The sequence below is a fragment of the Doryrhamphus excisus genome, linkage group LG9, assembly GCF_037039965.1.
Source record: "Doryrhamphus excisus strain RoL-2023G ecotype Guam linkage group LG9, RoL_Dexc_Guam_v1.1, whole genome shotgun sequence".
NCBI classification, from domain to species: Eukaryota; Metazoa; Chordata; class Actinopteri; order Syngnathiformes; family Syngnathidae; genus Doryrhamphus; species Doryrhamphus excisus.
In genome coordinates this window covers 2,339,019-2,352,056 of record NC_136365.1, presented here as the reverse complement: position 1 = coordinate 2,352,056, position 13,038 = coordinate 2,339,019, and the positions used below count along the sequence as shown (strand labels likewise).

The 13,038-nt window shown below is 39.1% G+C and overlaps 1 protein-coding gene and 1 pseudogene across 1 annotated transcript; both read right to left on the bottom strand.

Annotated features, from left to right (window-relative positions):
• Positions 1 to 478: 478 nt before the first annotated feature.
• On the bottom strand, positions 479 to 9,957 carry pi4k2b (phosphatidylinositol 4-kinase type 2 beta). The gene is made up of 11 exons (XM_058077635.2): positions 9,419 to 9,957; positions 7,901 to 8,052; positions 6,896 to 6,976; positions 6,699 to 6,818; positions 6,452 to 6,583; positions 4,679 to 4,832; positions 4,533 to 4,594; positions 3,389 to 3,491; positions 2,963 to 3,096; positions 2,784 to 2,843; positions 479 to 1,610 (listed from the first exon to the last, which is right to left on the bottom strand). The coding sequence occupies exons 1-11, from the start codon at positions 9,771 to 9,773 to the stop codon at positions 1,437 to 1,439; spliced, it is 1,527 nt and encodes a 508-aa protein (XP_057933618.2). The 5' UTR covers positions 9,774 to 9,957; the 3' UTR covers positions 479 to 1,436.
• Positions 9,958 to 10,856: 899 nt separating this feature from the next.
• On the bottom strand, positions 10,857 to 12,731 carry LOC131136531 (cysteine-rich protein 1-like; annotated as a pseudogene).
• Positions 12,732 to 13,038: the final 307 nt, after the last annotated feature.

Genomic DNA, 13,038 nt, shown 5'->3' with positions numbered 1-13,038 from the left:
TGCATACACTAAAAATACCACAGGGATACCATTTTGGCCATGCAAAAAAATCTCGAATTCCATTTCGAGATTATTAAAAAAAATTGTGAATGCAATACTAAATGCCAATGGCAACATGGCATGTCTTGTATAGTTTTGCAATTAATGAATTATTGAAGGGCTTAAATAAATACTGTATATTGTAATTGTGAAATTGAAACACATAATATTTTTAGCCACAAGATGGCAGTGTGAGCATATTAAAAGCTGCTTAGGCTCCACATTGAATAAAAAATATTATATTTTCCCTTTTTTGTTGTTTATTTCTACTATGTATGTATGATATTTGTTGAAAAAAAATGCTGTCACCACATTACATAACTTACAGGGAAAGCTTGTTGAAAAGACAAACCAAAATATATTAAAATTGTACAGTACAAGATATTCTACTTTGGACCACAAACAGAAAAATAGCAAAAAGAAAAAACATTACACAATATTTCCCAAAGTTTATTTATTTTGTTAAATATACAGCTCTGCTCATACAATCGTTATGTTGCAATAAAAACGTCAAGATGCATACATATAAGAAAACACCATGGCGCTCACCCTCCTCTTTATGTAGTATTCCACAAGGGGTGCATGCTGCAGTGTAAATACACGTCAAAAAACAACACATACATTCAGATTGTTTTGGATAGCATTTACTCGTATTGAAATGTTTTCGGAAAAGATTCCTAACAAGAATCAAAGAGTAGAAAGAGTAAACAGATTACATTCAAGCAACACAGTTTATCCCAAGTCCTCCGATGGAGGTTCATATTCAAGTTTCAACAACAGTATTTTTTCTTCAAGGTTCTGAAAACTCCTTCTGCAGTTTTTGGCAGTAGCGAGTGTTGGAGACACAGGCTTTGTGTTTGTTCTACAGATTTCACAAAGGACTGCTGGGTTAAGGGCAACTCACTTAAGTGGAACTAGTCATACACTCACATTTTAAAAAGGTATTCATAAAAAAGGCAAACAAAGTGACTGTTTTTGGACTTTATATTCTCAAAATGCACTTTCTGGTGCAATGACGGTGGACCAAGAGGGTGGGGTTATTTTTAGTGGAGCATGTAAGTGCTGTATATACTTGGAGTAACTGCAAAAACAACAGAAAAACTCATTTGTGTGTCTAAACAAACACAAGCCATATAAAGTAGCATCCAATTGAGTAACCATGGCAAAACCTCCAAACTTTCTCTGAGACGCGAGTGTTCTCTGCAATCACATGACTATTCTGGGTGCAAGCTGAAGCTCAAGTTCTTCAAAAAAAAAAACATTCTTCATTAGCCAGATCTTTCTTACATCAAGTTAAATATCATCCGTTTCCCTCACTTTCTGCAACTCGGGCAAAATTTTCTGAAGAAAAAAAAAAACACAAAAAAAAAAAACACAGTGGCTGATGTTCCTACTCTCTACCAAGAAGAGAAAAAAGGACGTTTGCAGTGAAAGGTCTGAGTGAAGGCGTTTCCCAGTGTGACCACACGACCCTGTCCGCCTGATCGGCTGCGCTCCACCACCACTCTGGGCATCTGCACCAGCTGGAGCGGACTCTTGCCGTCCTTGAGTGCCTGGCTGAGGTTCAGCACCTGATGCAGGCAGGGTTCAAGTCAATGACGCGCGGGGAGGACCACAATCAGGCAGGAGAAGTCACTTTTATTTAAAATATAAATAAAAGTCCAGCGAGATGAGTTATTGTGACAGGGCCTACTAAACAATTTCTTATTTTATTCAACTTTTATTTATATTTTAAATATTATATTATATTTTATAAATATTTATATTTTTAATATTTTATTTAAAATATAAATAAAAGTTGAATAAAATAAGAAATTGTAAGTCCAATAAGATGAGTTATTGTGACAGGCCTCCTAAACAATTTATTTTATTCAACGTGTATGTATATTTTAAATATTTATATTTTATATAATATTTTATACAATATTTTATATCGTGTTTTATATCGTGTTTTATATCATGTTATATTATATTATATTATATTATATTATATTATATATTATATTATATTATATATTATATATTATATATTATATTATATATTATATTATATATTATATTATATATTATATTATATATTATATTATATATTATATTATATATTATATTGTATTATATTATATTATATATTATATTATATTATATTAGGGGTTAATGTTAGGGTTCTATTATATATTTATAAATATTTATATTTTAAATATTTTATTTAAAATATAAATAAAAGTTGAATAAAATAAGAAATTGTAAGTCCAGTAAGATGAGTAATTGTGACAGGCCTACTAAACAATTTCTTATTTTATTCAACTTGTATTTATATTTTAAATTATTATTTTTTTATTATTATTTATTTTATATTATATTATATATTTATATTAAATTTTTTAAATATTTATATTTTATATTTATATTTTATATTTATATTTTATAAATATTTGTATTATATTATATATTTTATTTTATATTATATTTTATATTTATATTTTATAAATATGTATATTTTAAATATTTCATTTAAAATATAAATAAAAGTTGAATAAAATAAGAAATTGTTTAGTAGGCCTGTCACAATAACACATCTTGCTGGAGGATAATTGTCCTACAAATGAATTGCCAACTGTCAACATTACTTTTAGACCATTTTATCATGAATCTAACGATAACATTCCCACATTGATTATAAGAAAAAGAGACAATAAACTGACCAGACACAACAGAAGAAAGATGGTAAAAAGGCAACAACTCACCTGGCCCCTCATGACGGACATCTGTCTCTCAAACATGGTCTTGTCAAAACCTTTATCTCTCTGACAAGGCGGGAAGAAATGAATATTAGTGACGGTACATCCTTACTGTTTGGAGGTAAAACTCCATACGGTCAGCTCTCTATTGTTCAACTTAATAAAAAAGTCTTACTGCTCCGTACCTTAAACATCTCGTAGAGGTCCTCACAGAGGTCCTGCACAAAATTCATGTCTGAGAGACGGGACAGCACCAACTCTCTGGTCTCATGGGAGAAGGCCACCTTGGCCTGGGGGAGCCACGCCCAGTGAAAGGGGTCTTGGATGCGAGGACAAAGAAATCATGAGCTCACAGTACTTCAATGTCTAAGTTGTATATATTCTGAATATGCAGCTTAAAGCCAAAATATATACATAGAAAAAGTATGTGCATTGTCACTGAAATCCAGCAGAAGAAAAGTCAATTATACATGACAAATAACTTTTTAACAACTTTTGTTGGTGTGTGGAGCTGGTCACTGTACATATGTATTACTATTAATCATAGTATCATATCGTATATAAATCAATAACTGTGATTATGAATAAATGCTCCGTAAGCGCCAACATACAGGCTCTCCATTCGTCGGGGTGTTTGAAGGGAAAGGCCAGGCCGTTGTCGATGGCCGCTATCTTGATACAAGTCTCCGGACTGTTCTCCGGCCACTCTGGAACCTGCGGCAAGAGGAGAGAGACTGAATGATTAATGGCTGATGCCGCCATCATTTATTGATCTTTGTCCAAAGGGCTGATTAACTAGCCAGATAGATGACAGCCTCGTGCTTGTTAATCAATATGCGGCAAATAATGATTGATGGCTGGTAGTCCCGACAGAATCAGAAGGCTCACTTTGGCGTATTCCGACATTTATAGGGATGTACCATACATTTATAGTATTTGGGACTGGCAAAATATAAATGTCAATCAGACTTTTTTTTTTTTTTTATCTGCTTGGTGGCAACCAGAAAAGGTAGAATTACTTCAAGTTTGTTAACTAAAACGGTTGCAGAAAAAATAAACTGCAAAAATGAGTACTGCAGCTGATTACATCATAGACAGTCGTACTCATGCAATGTATTAATAATATCGTACGATAATCGGAAAATATACGCAAACTGAGGGCGTGATGCTAGCTCAGGTTGCGCTGTACCAGCCTTTGTTGTGGTCCATTTTGAAATATGAAATAAAGTTGCTTATCTCCGATACAGAGCGGCATGGTGGACGAGTGGTTAGCGCGCAGACCTCACAGCTAGGAGACAAGTGTTCAATTCCACCCTCGGCCATCTCTGTGTGGAGTTTGCATGGTTTTTCTCCGTGTACTCCGGTTTGGCGACTCCAAATTGTCCATAGGTATGAATGTGAGTGTGAATGGTTGTTTGTCTGTATGTGCCCTGTGATTGGCTGGCGACCAGTCCAGGGTGTACCCCGCCTCTCGCCTGAAGACAGCTGGGATAGCTTGACCCTCGTGAGGAAAAAGCGGTAAAAAATGATGATTATTTTGTGTTATGTTCTAAATCTGCGAATAAATGTAGTTACTTTGTCATCAAAAAATATTTTTTTCCTGTATTGTTTTTGTTGTTTCATCAAATTAAACCACATGTTTGAACCCTAGTAGTGACGGATGACTGTATTAAGCATGTACGTTATTTTGTATGTGCCTATAAAGTCCAGTTAAAGTCTAAAAGTAAACCTGAATAGCTCAATTTTCAGTGTTACCTTCAGTCCCTCGCCATCTCCTGGGTTCTCGTACTTGATCAACCAGTTGTCATTCCCCCGATCTGAGGATTGAGCGAGAAGGTGATCAGCAAAACAAAAAAAAAGGTTCATTATCCCATATATCAACAGAGACACGCCCTCCTCACCTGTGTTTCGGATGACATAATCAAGCACCACCAGCCGCTCAAACTGGGACTGGAGCTGCTTCCTGATGTTCTCGGGCAGAGGTTCCGCCTCGAAGCGTCTCAGCCAATAGTCGGCTTCACGGTAACCCTCCACAAAGAGCTGAAATGAGCCCACCTAAGCGACACACATTGACAGTTGAACAAGTGTGCTTTGCGGCTCCATTTCAACTCTATTGTGCATGTGGAATTACGTCAAAAGGAGGAAATGTCAAAACTTCCTCGTTCTACTTCCTGACAACTTGCCTGGCTGGATATACAAAACACACAATCCAATACAAGAGCTGCAGCAGTAGTTCTACTACATTACCAGTTATCTGTATTTTCATCAATAAGATGGGTAATTATTAAAAAAGAGCTCGCTGTGTGTACAGTAACATACTAATATACTGTTTCTGAAACACATCTATGACCATGTCAATCAGAATCGAGCACTTTAATCTTTTAAAATGTTGCTTTTTTTGGTGCGGTTTTTACATTGGTTTGTGTCAACCTACTGAAGTGTATACATACAAATGGCTTCTACTACAAAGAGAGGAAAATCAACCATATAGGTGAATTTAAAAAAAACAAAAAACACTATTTATAGCAATGATGGCTAATGATTCTACTGACTAAAAAAAAAAAATACATTTTATTTCAGGCAAGATTAAAATAGACACTTTGTAGTGACTCTTTCAGTCAACACAGCTACATCACAATCAGAATACCATGTACTAGTACAATTAGTAATAGTACATTTTTACATGATTAAGTATTTATGCGGGCGGCACGGCGGTCGAGTGGTTAGCGCGCAGACCTCACAGCTGGGAGGACCAGTTTGCATGTTCTCCCCGTGCATGCGTGGGTTTTCTCCGGGTACTCCGGTTTCCTCCCACATTCCAAAAACACATGCTAGGTTATTACTGTCCATAGGTATGAATGTGAGTGTGAATGGTTGTTTGTCTATATGTGCGCTGTGATTGGCTGGCGACCGGTCCAGGGTGTACCCCGCCTCTCGCCCAAAGACAGCTGGGATAGGCTCCAGCTGTCCGCGACCCTCGTGAGGAAAAAGCGGTAGAAATAAATGAATGAAAATAAATGAATGAATGAATGTTTTTGATACGGCCACACAGCTGGGAGACCCAAGTTCAATTCCACCCTCGGGCCATCTCTGTGTGGAGTTTGACAGCTGGGATCTCGCCCGATGACAGCTGGGGTAGGCTCCAGCACGCCCGCGACCCTCGTGAGGATAAGCGGGACAAAATGAATGAATGTTTTTGATACAATGTACCAATTTTAACACATAATTCACTTTAATAGTTGAATGAATGTTGTCAATATTGATTATCAACCAGCCCTGTGATTGGCTGGCGACCGGTCCAGGGTGTAACCCCGCCTCTCGCCCGAAGACAGCTGGGATAGGCTCCAGCTGTCTGCGACCCTCGTGAGGAAAAAGCGGTAGAAAATGAATGAATGAAGTATTTATGCTTCACCGATGTGTGTTTCATTCATCAAGCTTGGTGGTCCTTGAACACACCATAGTCTGTTCATTGATCATCTTACATGATACTTCATTAGCGGTGAAGGAGGATAAATGTTATACTTCAAATGGGTTCAGTTAAGCGTGTGAAAGCGGCGGTTCGAGAGCTGATTCTTGTCTAATAAGGCCATCAGTCACTTCTATTGCAAATGAAAATAATAGAACATTGTGTAGTCTAGAATATAAAATATAAAATATTTGGCAGATATTGTTACCTTCGGTGGCAGACCCACTCTGTGAAAGCGCCGTCCCACTTTGGGAACTTTCTCCAAAGCATACTTCTTCCCTCTGGATTTGGCTCTATCGATGGCACTGTAATGGAACGTCTCACTAGCCAAATACACCACCTGATAGAACGCGGGGAAGAATAGTGCAAAGAGTGCCCAGTTCACTTTCTGCAGCCAGAAACAGTAAACAAATGACAATACCATATAAAGATATACACAAAGTACAGGGGACAACCTTGGTTTTCGGCACAACGCCCAAGCCGAGTTTGCTATCAACCAACGAAGCAGCAGCCTCCGAGAGGTAACCCTGGTTTGGCAACAAGCACCCTCGCCCAAAACAACATGGACAGCAGAGCTACAGAAAAAGATAAGTACAGCGGTGATGTATCCGTTTCCATCTGATTTATATATTATTCAGATATTAAAGCGTACCTTGTGAAAGTATTTGGTCCATTTAGGATTGAGGTGACCGTAGGGCTCTTCTGACTTTGGTTTGAAAACACCGATGACTGTCTGTGAAAGAAGAACGATTTAAGTCTACTTCCATTTGGCGTATTATTCAAAACTAAGAGCATAATATGTGGAGCTTTTTAGCTCAGCACATCCCGAAAGAAAATACCAATAGGTAAAGTTATACCAGCTCCATTTTCATGCACAGTCATTTTGTGTCTGTTATTGGTGCCTGCTGCATTAAACGGCAAGAATACATACAGTATAAAGTGGTACCTCAGTTAAAGTTTTTTGGTTGACATCCATAATTTGAGCAAATCTTTTGACTTGGCTTGCGTTCGCCCGCATGGTTAGCATGCAACTGTGGCGTGTAACAAACTGCTGTATCTGTGCTTGGTTTGTTTACGCAGCCATCTTGGATCACGCCCCAAGACAGAATACTCACAATACTTCATAGTTCAGTACATGTTATCAGTACATGTAATGCAAAAATAATGGCGGGCCGCTATGAGTCCAAAGGATGGCATCCATGTACTACTAAAATATGTACTACTACTAAAGACAACCATGCCTCCAAACGAAGGGCGCCCACTAGAGGTAAAATTATGTTAAATGCTAATTTCTCAATTTCTCAAATAAATTTAATGTCAGGCTTGTGGCATTGTTATTTGTAAAAAAAATATTATTGTCCATAAAATGTGTTTTATGTTTAAATTGTTGGGTGTCTGGAACAGATTAATTGGATTTACATTATTTTGTATGGAAAAATTTGCTTTGGTTAGTGTCCGTTTTGGTTTCAGTCAGGAATAATGATGCTAACCAAGGCACCACTGTAAATCCTTGTGTATTCCCCGCGTTTTCAGTGAAGGCATCTGGGCTGTGATTTGGGCACGAAAGGTGCTTTATAAAGTTTTCGTAATTATATATTTCATCCCCAGTCTCTTGCTTTCTTCAACCTATCTGACATTCATGTCACCAAATCCTCACCCCCTTTGGCTCTTTGACGAAGTAACTCCCACTGGAACCCTGGGAAATCCTTTCTGGAAAGACACCGCTCTCAATGGCTTGTTCCGCCCTTTGGATAATATCCGCAAACTCGGGATCACCAGGGAAATGGTTGAAGGCCTCATTGTTGGTACCTAAAAGGTGAAAATTGTTATTTCCTTTGAAGTGGGGTTTTAGGTGGAGTCAACGCTGAGACATATGGATGGAGTCCTGCACGCTCATGGAAGTCATACACAAATTGTTATTCTTCTTACCAAGGCACACTGACTTTATACTATGATATTTTTGCAGCTTGTTTGTGTTTTCAAAGGACTTTATTTTGGTATGCTATGAGACTTTTGTCCATGCACAATTTGACCTTTTGATTCTGATTAAGTAAAAAAAAAAAATAATACAACACTTTATTTTGCTATAATATGCATAATATAGAGACTTTTGCCTTTCACATATTCTGTTTATGATTCCAAATAAAGCGACTTTTGTCAGGCACTGTAGGATCCCAGCTGAAGGGGCCATGAAGTGTTCAAATAAGCAAGTGAAAAATGAAGCTTAGACCATCAGACTGAAAGATAATATGATAACATGCAATAGAGCGTGAGAGTGAACAGATTCATTACATAAACACACGTCAGCAGTGTGTACAATTGTACTGCATCTGTCCTCTATTGGACTCCAACAGCCCAGAAGCAGGCACTCTCAACCAAAATTCTGAATTTGATCAAAATATTGATTAACAATTCAGCTAAGCAACTAGTTAAAGGGGAAGAAAGATGATGATGATGATGATAATGAAAATGCAATGTTTTCTTGCTGCTCTGTACAAAAGTATCAATAACAACATTCATAATGTAACACTGGGGCGGCACAGCGGACTAGTGGTTAGCGCGCAGACCTCACAGCTAGGAGACCAGGGTTCAATTCCACCCTCGGCCATCTCTGTGAGGAGTTTGCATGTTCTCCGCGTGCATGCGTGGGTTTTCTCCGGGTACTCCGGTTTCCTCCCACATTCCAAAAAAATTGGCCACTCCAAATAGTCCATAGATATGAATGTGAGTGTGAATGGTTGTTTGTCATTTTGCACATCCCGCCTCTCGCCCGAAAGACAGCTGGGATAGGCTCCAGCACCCCCCCCCCCCTGAGGAAAAAGCGGTTGAAAATGAATGAATGAATGAAAAAAAACAACACAAAGCAGCTTCCTGTTTAACATGAAATGGCAGAAATACATTTAAAACATTTTCCCTTATGAATGAATGAATAATGTAACACTTAGAAAAGACAGTGTGCAGTGAGCCCTCGCTCTATCGCGGATTCGCGAAAAAAAAAAAGAACATTAAAAAGACACCAAAGGAGTTAGTGCCTCACCTTACGTCACTGACTGACTTATATGGGACAAAGCTGGGAACCGGTGAATACTGTATTAATACCTGTTATACTACCTGTTATTATGCCTATTTACGTCACTATCCTAAGATCTCAAAGGCCTTGATTGAGAACGATTACCTGGAGAGGCTAAGGAGTCCTTATCCGACGATGAGCTGTGTCTGTTCCGCTTGCTCCTCTTGTCTCGGGCTCCTCTCGGCGGGGACGAGCCTTCAGTGTGGCAGGGAAGCAGCAGAGTGTCTTCACCAGAGCCTTCTGTTTCAAGTTCGATCAAGACGCTTTCACGCGAGTCCGAAATTCGAACAGCGACTCCCGGGGTTCCCTGGAGCCCCGACCCTGTCATGTTCTTGTCAAATAAAACGCTCGGAGGTCGCACGGTGTGGAAGTTGGACTCCAGCGTAGACACCTCGGCTGTTGCCGTCACCGCGTCCGACATTGGCTCGCATGTCTCTGCCGGATCGCATTCTGACATCATTGTCGCGCAACTTGTTCACTCTTTAAATTAAATATATCAAACGCTACATTCGGTTGGAGTTGTCAAGAATCCATTCTTAACATTTCAACTATATAACAACGCCCAAAATATTGCTCCGTGGCAGCTTAACTCACCGACAACGCATATCGACTCGAACAGACTGCTGAGCTTCCTGTTTCGCTCAACACGCATGCGCACCAGCGCTTTCGTCACTGTTGCCTTCGAGTGCGCTTTGTAAAATGTAAAACCTTTTACGAACGGTATTGTTTCATCATTGAAATAAATCAAAGCTGATTTCGTAAAGGTTTGATCGAGTCAGCATTTTGTTTATCGCCATCTGACAAACATGAATGCAACATTTCGGGAAAAAAAAGTGACGTCAATTGTACGTTAACCGCACACACAACTGTACACACCTGGTCTTGCAGCCAGTGGACATTTTTTTTTTAATTGACTACATATTAGAAAGGTTTCACTTCACTGTGCAAATGCTGGATGAAAGAAAACATCTAAAAGGACTAGGACAATTAATAAATAGTAATATGTAGTAGTATGCAGATATCTCAAATGTTAAAATGTGTTTTATTCGCTGCACATTCATTTCCAATTCGATTTGTGTAACATTCAGTGATTTCACCGCTAGATGTCGATACTAATACACAAATACAGACGTGCAAAGTGTTGTGTCCTGGAGAAATAATAATAATAATAATAATAATAATAATAATGTTCTCGTTTGGGTGCCACATGCTTGTCTATTATGCCATTGGATGTGAATTATACTATTACAACCATTACAATTCAACTTAACTATCCATCTCCCCAACTTTACTTTCAGTGCTGTTTTTGCCGAAGCTTAACATTCACCGGGTCTCTGCCTGGCTTTGAATTCAGACTGTGCAGAGGCCTCAATCATTCTATCCTCGCTACAGCTCCTTGCCAACCCCTGGCTCCTCTCCACCTCCATCCCTGCCCCTTCATCACCATCCCTCTCTCTAATAAGGCAGTGTATTTGAAACACATGCAAATGAGCAGTCAAGCAGCTGGTTTCACAGCAGTCATGTGATCTATCAAGGTAGGGGGTTACGAGGTGAAGGACACACGGGTGAGAGAAAGGGAGGAGAGAGCCGGGAAGGAGTGCTTCTCCTCATCTTGGGGGGATGAGAGGAAACAGTGGCGTTCAAAGGCATTCTGGAGACAAAGGCATCATTCAATCAAGCCAGCTCTCTCTTTGCACATTAGATGAGCTCTCTCCCCGGTTGTGATGGTTGTGATAGCAAAAAAGCACGTACTTGAAATATTAATTGTGAAGAACATGACTATGCAGAGATGACTTGGTGTCTAACCCTCCTGCATCATTTAAGGTGTGATGTCCATCATTCGTACCTTCCTCCAAGCTGACCATATGAAGGATGAAGGAGCTCCTCCATTAATCCTAAAGATGTCTGTTCATACTATTTATTCATTCATTCATTCATTTTCTACCACTTTTTCCTCACAAGGGTCACGGGGGATGCTGGAGCCTATCCCAGCTGTCTTCGGGCGAGAGGCGGGGTACACCCTGGACTGGTCGCCAGCCAATCACAGGGCACATAAGTATGGATTGAATTAGAATTGTAACTATATCATCATCGTTTGTCTCCTTACTAAGTTAGACAAGAGGGGCAAAATATTAGAAATAGCTTTGCACACATGAATGCTGTCAAACCTCAGTTTCGGTACGCCACAGATTCCGTTTTCATAAAAAAAATTTCCCCCAAAATGTTGCCTTGGTGGAACAGTCTCAGTTGCACGTATTGTACATAATGAAATCAAAAGCATTGCTGACACTGTATTGAGTAAATAACCCGCCATGGTGCCAAGAGCAATTTTTGACATTTTTTTATGCATGTAAAACATAAATTATTCTCTATAAAATGTATTTTTGTTAATAGTGTTGGATGTCTCAAGCAAATTAATTGGATTCATTCATTCATTCATTCATTTTCTACCGCTTTTTCCTCACGAGGGTCGTGGGGGATGCTGGAGCCTATCCCAGCTGTCTTCAGGCGAGAGGCGGGGTACACCCTGGACTGGTCGCCAGCCAATCACAGGGCACATATAGACAAACAACCATTCACACTCACATTCATACCTATGGATAATTTGGAGTCGCCAATTAACCTAGCATGTTTTTGGAATGTGGGAGGAAACCGGAGTACCCGGAAAAAAAAAACCCACGCATGCACGGGTTAAACATGCAAACTTCACACAGAGATGGCCGAGGGTGGAATTGAACCCTGGTCTAGCTGTGAGGTCCGTGCACTAACCACTCGACCGCCGTGCCGCCTCATATTTATTTCTTTGTAAATAAGAACCATCTATCCCAAAATCTTATAAATATAGCATAATGCATTTCTTACAAGTAGATGATAATGACCATTATTAGAAAGTACAATCTGGTTAAAAGTTGTCAACTCACAAACATATTTATATGATTGCTAAAGTTGATAAAATCAAATGCCGTGGGAAATTAATGATGTCAGTCAGTTAGGGTCAACAAGTTCATGAGTTGTTTTCAAGCTTGTTGGGTTCCTCACCTTTTCCCTATTGGGCAAAATTAACACGGGAAAAAGAAGGAAATTCAGTATTTGGATGCCAATATATATGTTTTTATATTCATACTAAGGAGAAACTATACCTCTTGGACCAAACATCTTCATGTAGCAATATGAACAGAATGGCTTGTCATCATACTGAAATACAATCAATAGGATGTATGTATTTACATAATTGATATTGACTTGTTTTCTCATACATTTCCAAATTGATTACCCTCAGTTACCTGTGCATGCTGTCCAACCATGAGTTGTTTTTTTTACAGTTTTGACACTTCAGACACAGAAGATGGTAATCCCTTCCTAAAGACCTCTTCTTCTCCAGGGTTCCAGACCAGGGTTCAATTCCACTCTTGGCCATCTCTGTGTGGAGTTTGCATGTTCTCCCCCGTGCATGCGTGGGTTTTTTTTCCGGGTACTCCGTTTTACTCCCACATAAACGGAGTTATAAGGGACGGCGTAGTAGTAAGGGACAATTTTCGGGAACATATTTTTGAACGATTTGTTCAAGAATATAAGCTTCTTTGAAAAAAACACAAAGCAGCTTCCTGTTTAACATGAAAAGGCAGAATTACATTTAAAATATTTTTCCCCTTATTACCCTGAAAATTGGCAGCACGGTGGTCGAGTGGTTAGCGCGCAGACCTCACAGCTAGGAGGACTAGGGT